At 39.5% G+C, this 20,205-nt stretch overlaps 1 protein-coding gene across 28 annotated transcripts in view; it reads right to left on the bottom strand.

Annotated features, from left to right (window-relative positions):
* Window positions 1-557: 557 nt before the first annotated feature.
* MADD (MAP kinase activating death domain) overlaps window positions 558-20,205 on the bottom strand; it is a 125,909-nt gene continuing 106,261 nt past the window's right edge. For all 28 annotated transcript variants that reach the window (XM_075927624.2, XM_075927623.2, XM_075927633.2 and 25 more), the window contains 4 exons: window positions 13,367-13,473; window positions 9,901-9,970; window positions 4,193-4,239; window positions 558-2,171 (listed from right to left, as the gene is read on the bottom strand). In XM_075927624.2, the coding sequence (XP_075783739.1) occupies window positions 2,064-2,171; window positions 4,193-4,239; window positions 9,901-9,970; window positions 13,367-13,473 (332 nt within the window). In that variant the 3' untranslated portion in view covers window positions 558-2,063. The remainder of the gene's footprint in view (window positions 2,172-4,192; window positions 4,240-9,900; window positions 9,971-13,366; window positions 13,474-20,205) is intronic.

Below are 20,205 nucleotides of genomic sequence, written 5' to 3'. Positions count from 1 at the left end.
CAGAGCCCCTCTCACACTCCAAATCCCTTAGCCCAAGACCAGAGCCTGTGCCCCAACCCACTGCCCCTGCCTGGTGAAAGGGAGAATGGGGGAGGGAGGGAGGACGAAGTGAACAGGGGCGAGGCCTCGGAAAAGGGGCATGAAGGAGGCGGGACAAGGGTGTTTTGGTTTGAGGTAGATCCTTGATCGCACTTAAATTCAAAAAGTGATCTTATGCTTAAAAAAGCTGGAGGCCCCTGATCTAGATGGTGCTTGGTCCTGGCCATGAGGGCAGGGGACTGAACTTGATGATTTCTCAAGGTCTCTTCCAATTCTAATATTCTATTTTTGATGTTATGCCATTATATTAAAAAAAACCCTTTAGAAGATGGTTACCAACATAAATAACTTGGAATGTTGCACACATTTACTTTTTTCATGTTTGAGAACATAATATTTCCACTATTTCAAGAATGGAATTTATTTCATATATGCATATTATGTATTATTTATATAGACAATTACATTGCAGAGTCAAATAGACCAATGGAAACAAACACTGCAGGATAAAAGCCATCAGTGGTTAAATGATAGTTTTATTCTCACATTCAGACAGCTGTACAGTCTTCTATAAATAGATACGGTACTAGAATATTTACATCATTTCTCCAGTCATTCCTTGTGTATTCCAAACAAAATAGTACATACCCTAAGACAAACAGGATTATTTCTGGGTGCAATTACTCAGAAGCCTATGTCAAACCAGATAGCAAGCCAGCTTGTATTAGAGCACTCCATCAGATATTTTACATTTAATATTATTTTCTCTATCCTTCCAGCATCTCAGGGACTCCCCCCCCCCCCCCGCCCCCCGAGTTCAGTACAGTTCAGAAAGAACAAACAGGGTTCAAACATTCATTCTCAGCTTACTTAAAATAAGGTGCAAGATGGATACTTTAACTGAGTATCATTACACAGTATTTTCAAAACTCTGAGATATACATGTATAGTTTGACAGAAGCAGCAGTTAACAAAAAACAAGATCTGGAACCAACATTTACAGTACCATCATCTCAAAAAGCTGAATCCACACAATTCACTTTGCATAATTCTGTGGGTTTCTGCAAGTTTTCTATAAAACCAGTGTACACAGACTCTTCTAGAAGTGCTTTAGGGAAACTGTAGTGATAATCCAATACCACATGAGTTTGCCATATGGTTCAGTGCCCTCTCTCCAAATTTTTACCTCTCTTTACTTACTACTACACACTTCACTCTTGGGATGTTAGTGGAGTAGCTCTAAATTCCCATTTGAAAAAACACACAAGTGTTACATGCATATCAGTTTGAAGAATATTTCATAAAATATAAGCCGTCAAAGTTTCTCCCTTCCATGATGCCTATCCATTATATAAGTAACCAGTCCTTTGCCCACCAAAGAAAAAATAATTCCATACTTTTATACATTTAACATTCTTCTTAAAGCACCATATCTAATTGATGGCTATTGTCAGAGGAGTTGAAGGTAGCTAGATTGCTCATCTTTACTGAACAGAATTGAAGGGCCACATGGCAAGAAATCCAAATTGGTGGGTAAAGCATGAAAACACAGAAGAAAAATAATACAAAATATCACAGTTAAACAACAAGAAGTGATCCATCAAGGATTAAGCTGCTTTCTTTGTGTATAAAATAGAATCTGAAAACAGAGGCCTACAGCTGTAAGTGAAGAAACCTGTGACACTGGTACCACTAGAAACAAACAACTGAATTCCAAATGCATTAGTCTTCTTGGAAATGGAATTCCAAAGAACACCCAGAGCAAGCCACCCTCAATTATAGGTGGATGCTGATGCTCAGAACGGTCTGATAAGCACAGCTCGTGTAAAAACTCCAGTAAGAATGACTTCAGCAGGAGAATGAACAATAGAGTCTTATTTTTTTCTAAGGGGAAAGACTTGCAAGATCATACATAAATAACCAAGTTCTCACTGGGATCAGTAATGTGAGCATCAGTAACAGCAACAGAAATGGGAGTATTACACACCAATGTGCCAGTGGGCAAGCATTTCCCAATATTGTGATCAGCTGGAAACAGGCCGAGGGGGTTTGCTTTTGTTTTCTACCTCTTTCCCACGAACTGCAGCCACATAAGAGAAGAGACACAACACGGAATAGCAGATCTCATGGGCCTAGAAAATGTTAGAAAAGGAGATAATGAGTTTCCAAACAGTTACCACTTCATAAAAATTCACTGACAGATTTGTATTTACTGTATATCCTCCCTCCTTCAAAATCCTATTCAGAGTGCACCTTTCAGAACAGCAGAGAGGGCTCTGGCTAAAAAACAACAACAACAACAACAACAGGGGGAGGGAATGGCACAAGCTACCCTATGCTATCCTTATGATGAGGTGGAAAGGAGAGTGCCAAAAGTTAATAAAATATACCAAATGAGAGAGGAGTTTAGGATTAGAACATTAAAAAAATTATACCATAGAAGAAAACAATGGCCAGTATCATTTTGCATTATGAGTTTAACATGTGCTAATGCCAAGCTGTAAGCACTGCAAGGACTCCTTTGGTAGTGGGGAAAGGGGTGATCTAAAATTACTATAACACACCTAATTGTCCAATACTGTTCCTCAAATCTCAGTGGAGGTGTTGGAATTTCTTCCTTACTTCCAAATATGATTATTTTAATGTCCAGAAACATAGAGACTGCTAGTTCTTGTAATATCATCCCAGCTATTATAACGGTAGATACTATTTTTCATAAATAATTCTAATACTGAGCTATTTGCTTCATTATCCTGTGATAGAAAGATGCATAGTTTAATTGTACCTGGCACTGGAAAGTATTTACAATTATGTTTTAAACTATGCAATTTATTGCCATTTAATGCAACAGCCATCTTTAGGCATTATGGGAGGGGAGTATGAGCCAATAAAAGTTAGGATGTGGGGGATCAGAGTTGTATTCATCCTAGCTTTGCCAGTGATCTGCTGGCTGACCTCGGACTGCTCCATCTTGCTGTGCCGCTCTCCTTTCCCTATCTGTAAAGTGGGGCTTATACTATACCTGTTAATCAATTTGAGTTCTATACATTTAAAAACATTATATAAGAGCTAGGTGTTATGATACAAGATGTACATTGGTTTGTTCTTGCGCTACAGAATGGGACCAAATGGCTAACTAACAACATTTTCATTTAACCTGATTTTACTTTCCCGCTGTACTCTCTTTTTTGTTCTGGAATATACTTTGACTTCAACGTGTCCTTAAATCTATTAATTTTATATGAAATGCCCTCTTTAAAAGAATATTTGTGTAGTTTTACTGCCTCGTGATTCAAATAATCTCCTGTAAGAATTCTGAACTTCCATATGATCACTATAATCTCAGAGACAAAAGGTAACTAATACAGGAGTGGAAGTTCTGAGGATAATTCCTAACTTTCATTCCTCCCTTACAAGTATACACAGATCTGGCCATCAAATATAGTATGTAATTAAATGGTAAATACGATCTTTAACTGCTATCTTGTGTTCATCAATTAAGAATATAAAAACTGATACAATGAAACTGATAAATAACCCATCTATCTTCTATCTTGTCTGACAAGAAGCAATACTTTTCAGACAGGGATCAATACCTATATCTCAATACCAAAATCTCTTTGATATATCTCACTCTTCAGTATTATACCAAAAGGGGGAGAACACTTTATAAACATAGCTAGAAAGCAATGTATCCTCAGAGGTTAGACCCACCTCTTATCTATTTTATTGATCAAGCACTTTGGTCTGCAAAGTAATCAATTCAACACTTACCAACAGCACAAATCTGATTAAAAATCCACCAACTAACCTCTCTACCTCAGGATTTCCCTTCATTTTATAGAAGTAGGAAAAATGAAGCTGCAGCCCTTCGTATGAGAGCTAGAACAAAAAAGAAGGCTGTGTTTCACTGTAGCTCTGGAGTTGCATAATTCTGCAATCTCAGTTGCTACTCTCTTCACTAATATTTTCTACTAAAACTCTTCCACAGAACTTCCATATGGAGGAAATGTCTCAACCGCATCCCACATGTTATTAGGTCAGTGAACTGAAGGACAAAAGACAAGTCTCAGATACCAGAGTGATGGGAATCGTATGAGAACTTAAATATATACCTTCTAAAAAGAACTAGAAGGCATGACAGTTCACTCACCATTGGTGTCTTGTACTTGTGGCTCACCACTTCTTTAGTTTCAGGAACTAAAACCGGACGGGTAAGAGACAAAACAAAAAGTTCAAAAAACGAGAGGAAAAAGTGAAAGAAATAGCACAATGTTCCCAAAGGAAAGGGGTTGGGATGTACACAGACAGCAGCTGCAGAAACAGGGCATTTCACTACTCCTCACTTCTAGATACTATTCTTTCCCTATATTTATACTGTCATGGTCTTTTGAAGATACCTTCAGAGGTACATGTATCTCAAAGATGCATAAAACATTTATTTGGCTCACTGATTGAGAAAAAAATAATAATAGGTGTTTGATGTCTCTCTGATTCATCATTGGTTGTGCTGGTGCTAGTAATTCTTGTTAGCAGAATACATGGTAAAATCCAATTACTGGCACAACCATATAGTCTTAACCAACATCTCTTTTACAGCCACTTTGCTACTTTAACTGCTCCCCAGTATGCCCTCTAGAAATCTGAATTTTCCCTGTGCAACAACATGGTAGTTTGTGTAAGAATGACTGAAGACTTTTTCATGGGATTCAGTTAAATCATGAAAAGAATGGGGATTGGGCTATGGAGAAACCAATCTTCTAGAGTGGAAGACTATTTCTTCTCCAGTATCTTGGACAGTCTTCATTAAACGTATTTCATTACATCTAACACCTGTACTCTGGAGTTTACCTGGAGACCTCAAAGAAACTGTTCATTGCTTTATGAAGATGCTCAAACTACCAAGATACAAGATTTCAGTTATAAATGGCCCTCAAAATCTCAAGCTTCATTTGCCTCTAAGGTGTATTAAAGAAACATCAGCAAAAGTTGCAGCAGATGACACAGATGCAATCTTTTAGCAAGAAAGCTCAGCCTTTGCTCTTTTGTACTGTTCCTAACAAAAGAGGAAGGTAGCACAGAATGCCAAAGGAAAATGTTACACTCTGCTCTCATTAGCCTGCAGTGTGCCCCATGCTGAAAGCTGCAACCCTCCAATTAGGAGTATTCCACCTACACTGTACTTCTGTTCCACTCTTCTGAGTATGTGTGAATAACACTATGCACAAATCTCATGGAAAGACAAAATAGGGAACAAACAGAGCACAAGAAGTATAATGATGCACTACAAACATAAAAAAGGCAACTTTAGATTTTCAGAACCAGACAGTTTTATTTTGAATCCTTTCCTTTCAGAGTGGCTGAAACCTGCCTTGGAATTTCTGTATGACAACAAACATTTTAAAGGAAACATTATAAATTATTTAAAACCAGACCAAATAAGTACCAATTTAACAGAGGAAGGTGAGGAAGGAGAAGTATGTTATAAAGCATAGCACCTAGTGCCAGAAAAACAGTAACAAAGGCAAAATATATAAACATCAGCTCAACATGAAGAGCTGGGGGGAGGGGGGAGAAATGGACACCAAAACCTAGCCATGCAGATGTCACCTCTTTGACTATGGCATGACACAACAAAAGGTGTACGATAAAAGGGATCATACTCTAGTGAGTCAAAATTAGGCAGTGCAGACTGGGTCAAAGAGAAGGGATTCTAATAAAAATCAATGTCTATGATTTGATCCTAGAGTATCACAGTATCGACATTCCTGGAAAGACCCATGAAAAATGCAGCCTTTGCTCATAACATAAATATTTGCTTTTGAAATTCTCAATTTTCTTGGACAGAGGCAGCTACATCAGAGGCTGAAAACTGGGTGAAATGAATATCCAGGCTGCACTGCCCCATGACATCAATGGCTAGAGCTGGGAAGAGAATAAGGTGCACATCCAAGCTGCCTTACCCGTTGGCACCAGATGTTCCAAATTAACTCCATGTCACCAGAGGACAAAGGGGGAGTGAGGCAGGTGCACACCCAAATGGGTTAGGATCCCACTGATGTACAAATCTCATTTCTCACTGGATAACATACAATTGATCATACACTCTTTAAAAGCAGGAAGAGGAAGCTGGAAGGAGCTGGTGTCATGAGGTAAGGAGAGAAGGGAAACTGTAAAGTCCCTGATCCCCAAATACCCAACAGGGTGAGGAGGACCTAGGGAAGAAACCATCTCCTTTCACACTCACTAAAATCACTTCATCAAATGAATGACTCCCCCATAATCCTCCGATGAGAAAAAATACTCCTGAGAGGGTGAGGTTAGGAAGGACAGAAGAGAAAAGCTTTGGGTTTACACACACAGAGCTCAAAGTGCTAGCACTACAGAGTACATGAATCATACTAATTTTTTTTCTTCTAACAATAAAATTGACTCAGTACTGTTAAACTAAGAAGATGAAGGGAATAAGTTACTAAGCACCATCCTTTAATCTCTGGCCCTGTGAAGGAGAATATATGGCACTAGTACAGAACTGTTTCACGGGACATCACTTTACCTGCTGGAGAATGAAGGTTTTCATAGCAGCGGCGGTGAAGGGGCCACGAGAAAGTAAAGCACACATACACAGCAGTAACTCAAATTCCAGAGGTGAGAGCCCTATACTTCCACATTTCCTTTAAATCTTTGTTCCCATTTGTGGACAACAACCCTGGCTCTTTCTTGTGCCCTGGGCTCAAATCACATCTCAAACGTCTACTTTGCCATGTCAATCCTGTGTTTAACAAATGTCCTTTAATTTCCTACTGTCTTGTGATACTCAACTTCTTCCACTCCTACTAAAAAGACCATGCTTCGAAACCACTAAAGCATCAAAAATTATTAAAGTTAACTACATTTTCTGGGAACAAAGTCAGTCTCACTGAACAAGAATCCTCAGGATCAGTGCTCATGCCCTTCATTAAAGCACAACTGTGGTTACATCTCTAGTTCTCAAGCACCAAATTTGATTTCAGGATTTAGTATTTTTTTTCCCAGTCCGTTCACTTAATTTTAAAGATCCATCAGAACTTTTGTATAAATATTATCATTTTATCCTAGTGGTTTATTGTAATTTCTCTTTTGAGCATAGCATCTAATAGCTTCCCATCTTCATTATCTTTAAAAGTCACTAAAGTGCCCAGCTGCTGGGGCCAGCATATGCATCTCTGCATGGTGCACACCATAAGGGGGTGGAGGGGGCTCCACAAGGATGGGCTATGGCAGTTCCCATTGTCTGGTTTCCAGTGAATGGGGGCTGTGAGGATTGTGCTGGGGCAAGTCAGAACACAAAGACACCCTCTTCCCCTATTCCATTGGTCTCTGTACAAGAAAGCAGGTTAGAGTCTCTACAGTGCCTACCTTGTGTTCATTTTCTCATGGGTTGTGTGGTGGACCAGTCTCCACGCAAGATTCCTTCTGACATATTTAAAGACTTGCCAATTATTTGGCCCATGAGTTTTTCCAGAGGTTTGGGATGGAGATTGGTGCAGAAAGAAGCTTACAATTCCATCTTAATTTCCCACCTTAATTTCCTTTAATTTTACAGGCCACAGATTATGTCCCTTTTTTATAGGTTTAATTTGAATTGAAGGATAGCATTCTAATCTCTTGACCCTTGCCTTTTAATCATTGCACATTTTTCTTGTCTTTCTTTTTTCTACTTTTTTCAGGGGTAGGAATGACTTCTGTGATTCATCAAGTTGCTTAAATAGCTTTTAGGTTTATTGTGATAATTTATTTTTTTTAATATTTGTTTTCAGCTTCTTTCTATCTTGCTTCCTGATTTATTTTTTTAACTTGAAAGCTGCCCTTTGTAAAGTTGAGTGACACAATACTGACATTTACTACAATCCCTCTCACAATGATCTCAAAATTCATGACTGTTATGGCTGTTATTACTTATTGACTAAAAGTATAGTTACTTTTTGACCAACTTCTCTGTATTACTTTGGATTAAATTAAATGTTGTCTCTTCTTGTGCTGCTTCAGAAATAGCTATTTGAAAAAGCAACACGGTATCAAACTGTCCCTCCAATGGGTAGTGGAAGTTACCTATTATGGTTTTAGCAGATTATATGGAATCTGATCTCTCAGCTTTGTGTACTTATTATCATTACTATTTTGCAACTGTGTTTGCTATCATCAAGGTTATAATAAACCTGTTGTCTATTTGGGGTAAATGTGGCACCAGAGCAATAGGCAACCATACATTGTGGAAATCTTCACCTTTAGGCCAGCACTTACATCCATAAACTATCCTACACTTTATGAACAATTTGGTATCATAAGAGGAAGGAGGGGCTATAAAAGTCAAGATTAGGATATGAAGTATCCAGATCTGAGCATCAGTAACATTTCTTAGACTATTAGGAAACAGGATCCATCAGTCAGTGCCCTTTAATCCAAAGCAGGGCAAAAGAACCAGAATGTCTGAAAACAAAGACACTATTTTTTGAAATGATGGATGTAAGAAAAAAGAAACATTAATCAACCACTGAAATCAATTTGTAAATGTGCACATTTCCATGAAGTTCTACACAAATGTGCAGTCACATAGGAAAGAATAAGCCACTCCAAACTTAGAATCATAGAACACTAGAACTGGAAGGGATCTCGAGAGGTCATCGAGTCCAGTCCCGTGCCCTCACAGCAGGACCCAGTACCTTCTAGACCATCATTGATAGATGTCTGTCTAACGTGCTCATAAATAGAATAATTGAGCACACCCTTTCAAAAGGTATGAAAGATTCAGATATTTTATACATCTTCAAAATCTTAAGAGACCTCTATTTTTTCAGACTGTGGTTCAGAATATTAAGATTCACACTGATATTGGAAAACTCCTGAGTACTGCCCAGTCATTGGCCAAATAACATAAGTTCTTCAGTTCCTCTACCATCACATCTCCCCTCACCACCTTACCCTGCAAATAAAACCATCAACTAAACTAAGGTATAGGCACATCCTCTTTTTTTTCCAGAATAAAAAAAAATAAAACTTTTCTAGAGAAGCAAAGGGGAAATTTCACTGAGCAAAAATACTTCTGAGAGTATGGATTGACAAGTCTGTCTGGATATTTGTGAGACATTTAATCTGACTTCTAAGGAAAATGCTGAAGAAATTATTTCTAAGTACCTCTCACTTCCTTGATTCATGGTTATCCATGCTACGCAAAGTGCCTTCGATGGCCTTCTAACAACATGCATCTGGGCAACAAGCCACAATTATGAAAATTTACAAGTTTACTCTGATAATGTCAAGACAGTCTCTCAGATGCAATCTATATTTCTACTTCTCTTTGCAGCTGCCTACCTGACTCTCAACCTTTCCATACCACTGTACCCCTTTCAGAACCCCCAGTTAACCTCACTTAAAATCTACTTGCTTACAAAATAAAAACAAAAAATATGAAAGTCACAGGTCACTGTTAGTATAACTTACTCACTATTACTGAAAAATTACTTACTTTCTCATTTTTGCCATTATAAAATAAATCAATTGGAACATGAATATTTTACTTACATTTCAGTGTATAGTATAGCAAGCAGGATAAACAAGTATGTTGGTATCTGTAAGTAGGCATATCTGTATGCAAGTTTATTTTGTACTGACTTCACTAGAGCTTTTTAAATAGCCTGTTGTAAAACTACGCAAATATCTAGATGCGCTGATGTAGCCCTGGAAAACCTCTATATACCCTAGGGGTACTCATACTACTGGGTGAGAACTATTGATCTAATGAACACAATTCTGAGACTGAGGACTGGAAATTTGAGTTACTGCCATGTGAGTACAGACCTAATATCAAAATAATGTAATTACCAAATTCCTCCAGGACAAAGACTCCTCGCACAGTATTGCACTTTTTAATGTGATTCAGCTCTATGAAAACCTACAACAAAACAGGCAGGAAAATAAGACAAGATTAGACGATAACACACAACTTTTTATTCAAAAACAAACCAAAAAAGAAACACCATCAAGGCTGATATAACTTGAAACACTGTAGCACATACTACCAATTCATTTACCGTTTAATATATAAATAAAGGGAGATTTAAAAAGATAAATTTGCCACAGTGCTAGAAATCAACAAACAACTTAAAATGCTAAGAAGCGAAGACAGCAGAAGATGAAGTACCTTCCGCTCCTTGCAGGAGGAGAAAGCATGGAAGAGAAACGAAGGAGTTAGTAACTCTGACATATCCAACATTGTTACCCTGTTAGGCACTCAACTGAATTAAAGCAAAGAGAAAACCAACACACCTTAAATGCAAAAAAAGGGGGACAAGAAATGGCTGGCTCCAAAATTTGGCATATAATTTATAGCCCAGGTCCATCCCACTTGATTTCTGCCCCTCCATGCATCCTCCTCCAGCACAGAGGGCAGGCACGGGGCAATGTGCTTCCCACCCTTTATGCTGCTTCTCCTAGACCTAGACCATCCACCAGTCAATGTTAATGTGGGAGGCGCTGCTACACTTCCCCTGCCAATTGAAATTTAGGAACAGAACTTTTTACAGATTTCATATAGTATGTGCACTCCTTTTGAAACTGATTCAGATGATGACTTTGAGCAGTACTGATTTAAACTTTAAAAAAAAAAACATGTATGATGACTCAGATTTGTTTTTTGTCTGTTCATTTCATACAGTATGCCACAGAGGGGTACCCACTTGGAAAAAACAGAAATGGTTTTGAACTTAATCTTCATTTTAAAAAATAAGCATCCAAAAAAGGAAAATGGGCCTGGTCAGAGATCACACCAATTTTTTTATTCCATGTTCTAGGACACAGATGCTAGTTTTGTGCAAATAAGCAAATTCTTGAATCCATTTAATGCCCTGTAATTAAACAGACAATCTCTTCTGATGTGCATCCACACCTCGGAAAAGCATAACTGCAATTAGTCCTTTCAGGGCAAGAGAAAACTTGTGGTCTTGGAAGCAGGTACAGGAAGGTGATCAGGAATCAGCTGTATGCTCAGGTCTGAGAACATTTGTTTCTTCAGGCAGGAAACATAAGAAAAAGTAAGACTGATCCACTATCCTGAATAGGTCTCCTGCCAACACCTTAGAGATATTTTGAAAAACTGCATAGCAATGAACTGCAGTTATCTTTTCAGTTGCCATGTACTTACAAAGCTGAAAGCTCAGGTGCTCATTTAGAGATAAATATACTGGAGAAATTGCATCTTCTAGGAAAACAGAGAATTTAGAGAGGTATCTGGGCACTTTTCACTACATCACCAGTAACACACTACTTTCATTTAATCCCCAAATCATTACCTGCCCAAGAAAGGCAAGGGGAAGCCACAAGTAAGAACAGATCATGTCAGCTAAAAAGTCTCTTTTAGAAACAATCTTACCTACATAAATGGATCAATTAGCATTTTCAAGGTAATCAAGATAAGTTGATTTTCAAGTACAGATGATGTTTCCAATAATAGAGATGATTTAACACATGATTCCAGGTTATTATTCCTCAGTACCAGAAAGTAAACCTGAGATTTCTTTGTCAGAATACCTGCAACTTGTTGTCTTCTCACAACTAAGTATTCAGGGAACAGAAAATTATTCCTACTGCTTTGTTTACCTGTGCTCTTTTACAGTTTAATTTGTCATACATTTTATTGCCTTATATTTCTCTCTTTTTGGAAGGATATGGGGAAAAGGAAATAAGGCCATTTTTAAATCCATTTAGATAATTTCCATTGTTTGTACAGGTTGAATCTCTCTAGTCCGGCACCCATGGTACCTGACCAGTGCCAAACCAGAGAATTTGCCAGACCATGGGAAATCAATATTTTCTAGAAGCATTACCAACACTTCTACTGCTTACTGAGCTCTTTGAAGACATTCAGAGGTAATTTAAAACTAAATAACAGCACAGAACACTGAGAGCTAGGAGTAGTGGCTGTAAACAAACTTTATGGGACTGCAGGAAACTTGGCCACACCCATGATAAGTGGACATAGGGCTAACTAACATCTACTACAGATGTTGCCAGAACAGAAAGTGCCAGACTAGAGAGGTTCAACCTGTACTAGCATCTGCTGTTAAGGTTCATATTATGCAGCACAAGCATCTTAATTCAGGACCTCAAAGAAAAAGTCCAAACAGATCAGATACAATATGAATTATCACAGCAGTGCAAAAATGGTAAGTGCGGCTATGCAAAAGGCTTGTGAAGGTCCTGGAGGCATCTGGCTCATCTGAACAAAAACTAAGAGATGATACGTTACCCTAAGTGATGGAATTTAAGGGAGTTTCCCCATTTTTAGGAAAATGAAATGTTTAAAAATATAGGCTATTTGTAACCTCTTATGATAATAATTATCCCCTATTCTAAAAGGTCTTCAATTATAAGAACGTAGTTTTACACAAAAAGTTAACAGTCTTTCCATATTTCAGAATTCTGTTTTGTGTTTTGAGAGGCACAAATGCTCTTCCCTCGGTTTGAAAACGAGTGTGTAAAGGAACAAGGCTTATATGGGGAAACAGTAGAGGGAAGATTTAACTAGATATAAAAGGTAATACTCCACGAGGAACTGACAGAAGCCTCTCTCTCTCTTTCTCTCTCTCACACACTCACACACCTGCCCTCCCTCCAATAAAAACTGGTTCTACTGTCCAGCACAGCACAACTCCAATGACATATGCAAAACAAACATGAACATAAAGAAAAACAAAAAGCAAGGACTAAAAAAACAAAAGAAACAACATCTAGAAAAGGGAAGAAAATGATAAAAAAAATCTATTGGTGTTTCCTCTACACCCACAGATTAATTGCTATTTGGAAAAGGAAAAAAAAAAGTCAGTAGACTCCTCCCCCCGTTTTTTAAATACAAAAATTAAACATGATGAATGAAGTTGCCTGAAATACCTGCAAACGTTCCTAAGCATAATCTTACAGGCACAATGTTAAATCATTGTGCCATCAGAAGGCCAGAGTTCACTACATGACATTTTGGCAGCTTAGATTACTACTTTTTTTGTTTTAATTTTGTTGCTGTTTTAGTACCAATTACCTAGTACACCTACAGAATTCTAGCAGCCAGAAATTAAGTCAATACCTATTTCTATAACTACTTTTACTTTAAAAAAAAGTATGATAAATGCCTGCACTCCGAGAATTTCTCTTTAAATATTTATAGACAATAGGCCATATTCCCCTTTATCATCCTACCCCTTTCCCTCAGTGGTTCAGGGAAGAGGAAACACATCAATGCAAAAGTGCGGGGAAAAGCTTCATGCTCACATACTCTAGTTAAAGATCACCCTCCTACCTGACTGTGCATAAACTTCAGGTTAATTCCTTCCAGTGTGACTTGCAAAAGCCCTCCTTCACCAGTTTTCATATCCTGCACTGGGAACTCACCACCCAATTCTGGACCTGAAATATGACAACAAACAAAGAGAAGAAGAATAGGAAAGAGACAGCGTAATCTGCACAATGCTCTCCATTTATTGAGTAATCAAAGCAAGAATTCCATCGAATGCACACTGCAACAGTGGATTCCTACTTTTGTGACATGAACAATGTGAAGTACATGATTAAAGTTTAGCAGTTACTGCTCCTAAACACCATCACATATTTCATTGCTTGTGTCTGTAAAGTTTTGTAACATGAGAGAAATTAAAAGATTAGCTTGTAGCCTGTACTTGTCATGGGCACATATTAAGAGGGCTTTAAAAAAGAAGCTAGCTCTTTTTTTCTGATACAAAACTGTCATTGACACTGTACTTTACACAGCATTAATATTCAGCAGAAGCAAAGCAAATAAAAATTTCCTTGGAGCTTTGAATTTCCTGTAAGTTTCATATGAACATAACAGCATTCTACTGGGGTAGAAATAAAATGGAAATATTCTTAATGCCACAAGGAGAGAAGAGTTTCTTGAATCCCTCATGTCCTTCATTGATGCTTTCTGAGGGCTTCCAGCACTGTAAACCACCCTGTTATCCCTTCTAAGTTCTACACCCCTAGAAGAGTTTCCTCTGTAGTAGCTAACCCAAACTGGACAGTCTCATGAATTGCCAAATTCATTGTTTCCAAAGAGACAGAATACATACCTGCCTGCTGTTCTTCTCTGTACCCTTTCTACTTTTCATATAACTTTTTTGAAGTGGAGCAACCAGAACTACACACAGTATTCAAGGTGTGGGCACAACAGAGATTTACATATTGACATTATGTGATATTTCCTGTCTTCTTAGTCATCTCTTTCCCAATGGTTCCTAACATTATTGGCTTTTTTGACTGTCACTGCACACTGAGTGGTTTTTTTCAGAGAACTATCCACAATGACTCCAAGACTTCTTTCTTGAGTGTTAACAGCTAATTGAGACCTCATCATTATATATGTATAGTTAGGGTTATATTTTCCAGGGTGGTTTACTTTGGAATTTCAGAGGCATAGCTGTGTTTACCAACATTGAATTTCATTGACCATTTTGTTGCTCAGTCACACATTTTTGTGAGATCCCTTTGTAATTGCTTGTAGTCTGCTTTGGTTCACTAAATTGACTAATTTTGTATCATTTTCAAATGTTGTCACCTCACTGTTTACTCCTTTATCCAGATAATTAATGAGGATGCTGAATAGTACTAGTCCCGGTACAGATTCTTGGGGGACAACGCTATTTACCTCTCTCTCCAGTTTGAAAACTGACCGTTTATTCCTACTCTTTGTTTCTTGTCTTTTAACCAGGTACTGATCCATGAGCCTTTCCCTCTTATTTTATGACTGCTTACTCTGCTTAAGAATCTTTGGTGAGGGACTTGTCAAAGGCTTTCTGAAAGTTCAAGTACACTATATCTACTGGATAACTCTTGTTAACATGTCTGTCGAACTCGCTCAGAGAATTCCAATACATTTGTGAGGCTTGATTTTCCATTACCAAAGCCATGTCTACTCTTCCCCGCAAATCATATTCATCTGTTTGTCTAATAATTCTGTTCTTTACTACGTGTAAATCAGTTTGCCTGGTACTATAATTAAGCTTACTGGCCTCTAAATGCCAGGACTACCTCTGGAGTCTTTTTTACCAAAATGAATTTGTATTAAAAACATGAATAAGGTTATTAATAAAGAACAGAGATTTAAGTGACACTAAGCAGAGACAACAGAAACAGAAAATGGTTAGGAGTAAAACTAAAAGTATTTGGTTTTATTCATTTTCTAGTGATTAAAACTTAATAGGCTCCAATTCTTATCTAAAGCAGTTTTCTCACTGTGATGGAGGCCCTGTGTATCAAGCTGGTATTTAGATCCCTACTTCTTAGCATCACCAGTTCACACAATTGGAGATCCCCCATTCAAAAATACAAAGAATGACAACCTCTTTCTCCCTTCAGTGATAAAATAATTTTTTGCTTCTCATTATATTCCCCAGAGTTTATTTTCTTTATCGCCAAATTCAGGATGGATCCCTAGGGTTCAGATTCCAGTGTCTTCCCAAGCAGATTTCACATCTTTGTGTTTATTTGTGCCTCCTGTTAATCTCTGGTGCAAACGATCTGTCCATTGTCTCTGGCATCACCCTGTTCAATTTTCATTAGAGGCAGAAAGATAACCATCCTCCCTCTTGACTTGAAAAATATCTGTTTCTCTCTTTAATTACAGACTTCAAAGTACCGTATCAAAAATATGTGTAATTCTTCATCCAGTGTCAACATGCACATTTCACAGTGATATTAATAACCAGCGTGTCTCTGACTTTCAACTGATATCTTATGAAATATTCTTTACAGATAAATCTCCTAACTGAAATGTGTTAGATGTAATTTATCAGGCTTAATAGAAGTTGCTGTTACATGATGCCGAACGCTTGGGCAGTAGGGGCTCTTAGGATCACATCTTCTCTGTTTTCAGCAAGGTGGTTCAACTAAAACAGGTGGGCAGTATTTGGCCCTACAACTGGAACTTGGGGCTTGACTCCATGGGAGGTTTTTTCCAGTTGTACCAATATAAAGACAATGGTAGAATTAAACTGCTATATTTATATTAGTATAATTCCCCTTATGTAGACTCATTTATTCCATAGTACAAGTGGCTTTTCTTTTTTTCTTATTTAATTAAAACACTTCCAAAATGAGAAAAATTAAACTGAATAAAGGCCCTCTTCTGCTGGAATAAAAGTGTCCACATGGGTAATTATACCAGTATAACTAGACTGGTTTAAATTCACATCCCACCTTACACTGGCATAACTTCCCCATTTTGACAAGACTACAATTAGGTTGATGATGATAAAAGAGCCAGAAGAATCCCGCTCCAGCTTCCAAAGATAGCTTGTGCTGCTATGCTACCAAGAGTAAACAGTAATGAAATTATTTTGTCATCCAACACAGAGATGGTATGTTGAGTAAAAACGACAGTTACATTTTTGACCATATACACATTTTTAAAGAAGTGGGTTGAGCCCACGGAAGTGCATTATATCGTCTACTTTTTTTATTAGTCTCTGTGGGGCTGCAGGACTATTCACTGTTTTTTAAGTTTTTTCAGTTACCGACTAACATGGCTACCCCTCTCCATTGATCATCACCTTGTAGTGGTGGAGAGGCTTGTGTGGTCCAATGACCCCCGAGAGCAACGCTGCCAGGAGTCAAGTACTCTCTTAGGGTCCCCCATGGCAGAATGGTCAAGGGCGAGGTTCCAGACAAAGCATGATCCAAGGAGTCCTCAATAGCAGAGCAGATGGAGGATAACTGCACAATGGAGCTGAAACTGCTGTGTAATGTTACAGTGACTGTGAAGGTGGATGAACGCTGCAACACACAAAGGATCTCCAATCATCATGAAGTCCATGATATAGGTTTCAAGCCCTATTATCTGTCAAAGACAGCGTGATGACTATTGTGCACCAATCTCCTCTCTTTAAAAGAAGTCCCGCACGGGCATCTTCCAGTTTTTTGGAAAAATACCACCTGCACAAGTCAAAACTCCGGTGGCAATCAGAGAGTGGCAACGGGAACAGGACAGTCAGATATGGAAGCTCCTAGTCACAGACCGACACAGGCAGTGGGTGTGTGATTCAGTCATCTTGCTCAAGGACTGAGGCAGGTCGATCATCTCAGCTGCTGCTCCCATGATGAAGCAGTCCTTTTTAGGACCCACTCTGCTCACCCCACATGGGGAGGGGGCTAGAAAGAGTGCCCTAAAAATAGTCTTGCCTCTTTTCTTCCTGGCTAGATAGCAGCATCCAGCAGGATCACCATCCCAGTGGATAAAAATGTAAGAAACATTGAAACCTGGAACGGGTGTACCCTGATGAACAACTGACAGTGACCTACCAGAGCGACGTACAACTATCATTCCTCATGAACTGAATTGGTTTAACATCAATATTGCTGACTTTTCAGAAACAAGAAGAGCAGATGGTGAGGAGAAAGGAGGATACACTTACTTCTGGAAGGAAAAATCTTGAGATGAAACTTGATTGCATGGAGTAGGCTTTGCAATTAAGAACAAGCTCGTAAGGTGACTCTCTGAACTCCTAGTAGGCATCAATAAGCAGCTTATGACACACGGATTGAGGCTCACCAAAAACCAACAGGTAACTATTGTGAGCACTTACGTGCTAACAATGGATGCCAATGAGGATGTAATGGAAGATTTCTACTCTCAGCTGGAAACCATTTTATCGGAGACCCCTAAAGAAGATCAGATTCTTCTGGGGGATTTCAATAGGACGAGACTCAGACCTGTGGAAAGGAACAATTGGGAAAGAAGGAGCTGGCAAAAGCAACTCAAATGGAATCCTGCTCCTGACCAAGTGTGCTAAACATGAACTTACCATCATGAACATTCTTTTTCAACAAAAGGACAAGTTCAAAACATCTTGGAAATGCCCACGTTCAAAGCACTGGCATCTTCTCTACCATGTCATAGCTCATGCTCGAGATCATAATGTACTTCTCACAAGAGCAATGACAAGTGCTGATGACTGCTGGACTGATCATCACCTCATTTGATCCACAATGAAAATTCAGATTGCCCCCAAAGGGAGGCCGCAAAAGAAACAGATCAGGAGCAAGCTGAAGGTTCAAGATCTGAAGGAGCCTATTAAGTGTGACCACTTCCAAGCAGTCTAAGAAGAAAAGCTTCCATCAGAGTTTCTGAAAGAAAGTGAGGAACACTGGAGCCAGCTGAAAGTAGCAATCATCAATACCTGTGAAGGAACCATTGGCTACCACACCAGACAGAATCAGGACCGGATTGATGAGAATGATGTTTAAATTGAGCAGCTCATCAATGAGAAGAGAATGGCAATTTTTGCTTGGCAGAATGATATAAATTGCAAGACAAAGAGAGAAGCCCATGCTAAGGTGAAGGCAGAAGTCCAACATAAAACTAGAGAATTCAAGAATAAATGGTGGACTAAAAGTGAATGAACTCCTACATTTTGTGGATACCCATAATACACATGGCTTCGTTAGTGCCATTAAAGTTGTTTATGGGCCAGTTTCTTAAGGCATGAACTCCCTTAGCTCAAAGGCTGGAATCACAGTTTTGAAGGACAAGGAAGCCATTAAATTTTGCTGGAAAGAACATTTTGAAGATCTTCTTAATCATAATTCCATGGTTATAAATGAAGTTCTTGAGTAAATCCCCCAACAGCATTCTAGGGATGAGCACAGAAACACACACTGCCATCTGCCATAAAGCAGATGAAGAACAACAAGGCAGTAGGTCCAGATGGGATTCCCACTGAAATCTTTAAAGACGATGGACCAGAGTTAATTCAGCAGGGGTATGTCTACACTACCACCCTAGTTCGAACTAGGGTGGTAATGTAGGCAACCGGAGTTGCAAATGAAGCCCGGGATTTGAATTTCCCGGGCTTCATTTGCATAAAGCCGGGCGCCGCCATTTTTAAATGTCCGCTAGTGCGGACTCCGTGCTGCATGTAGCCGTGCGGCACAGAGTCCGCACTAGCGGACATTTAAAAATGGCGGCGCCCGGCTTTATGCAAATGAAGTCCAGGAAATTCAAATCCCGGGCTTCATTTGCAACTCCGGTTGCCTACATTACCACCCTAGTTCGAACTAGGGTGGTAGTGTAGACATACCCCAGCTTAGCCTGCTTCTCCTTATAAATCTGGATAAAGGAGAAGATACCCAGTGAAATGAGGGATGCCTTGATTGTCACCTTTTTGAAAAAGGGATAAAGTGGATTGTCTCTCTCCTTGCTGTTACAGGCAAAGTTCTGGCACAGGTCCTTGCAACCTGTCTTCTGCCCCGTTAGAAGTAATTTTATTAGAGTCAGAGAGTGGCTTCCAACCATGTCGCAGAACTGCAGATATGATCTTCATTGCACAGCAGGTGCAAGAGAAAATTCAGGAGCAAAACCGACCAGTGTACATAGCTTTTATTGCTCTAACTAAAGCCTTTGACTCAGTGAATTGCCATGCCGTTTGGACTGTACTTTTGAAGATTCAATGTCCTGATAAATACATCAATGTCCTAAAGTTGCTTCATGACAACATAAAAGTGACTATTCTGAGCAGCAAGGGCTCCCAGAATGAACCTTTACAAGTACAGACAGGCATCAAACAAGGCTGCATTATCACCCCAACCATGTGTGCAGTCTTTAATGCAGTCATTGTCGACCTAATTGCTGGGAAGCTCCCAGCTGGCATTGAAATCTACAGCAGTGGTCACCAACAGGTCGATCGCGATCAACTGGTCGATCGCGAGGCCTCGACCAGTCGATCGCGAGGCCTCGACCAGTCGATCGCGAGGAGTCCTGTCCGCCCCGCCCCCATTTCTCTCCCACCCCCGAGAAGCCCCACTACCTACCTCCAGTAAAAATGGAGGTAGTGTAGGCTTCCCGGGATGGACAGAAGTCCCGCAGCTTAGCGCCACTTCTGGCAATTCCGTAAGTGCGCTAGCTGCTCTTCCGGGTGTACTGCAGGAGGGAACATCGGCTCCCTGCACTGCACAGGAGAGGTGAGTCAGCCCCAGGGGAGGCACGCGCGGGTTGGCCCTGGGGCAGGCGCACATGCGGGGCTTCCCTGCGTGGGGTGGGGTAGGGTGGAGTGTCGCCCCTGGGGCAGGTGAGCGCAGGGTTTCCCTGCGCCGGGGGGGTCGGCCCCGTGGCAGGCATGCACGCGGGGC

The sequence above is a fragment of the Pelodiscus sinensis genome, chromosome 5, assembly GCF_052426305.1.
Source record: "Pelodiscus sinensis isolate ZL-2025 chromosome 5, ASM5242630v1, whole genome shotgun sequence".
Lineage (NCBI taxonomy): Eukaryota > Metazoa > Chordata > Testudines > Trionychidae > Pelodiscus > Pelodiscus sinensis.
This window is presented reverse-complemented; position numbering and strand designations above follow the sequence as displayed.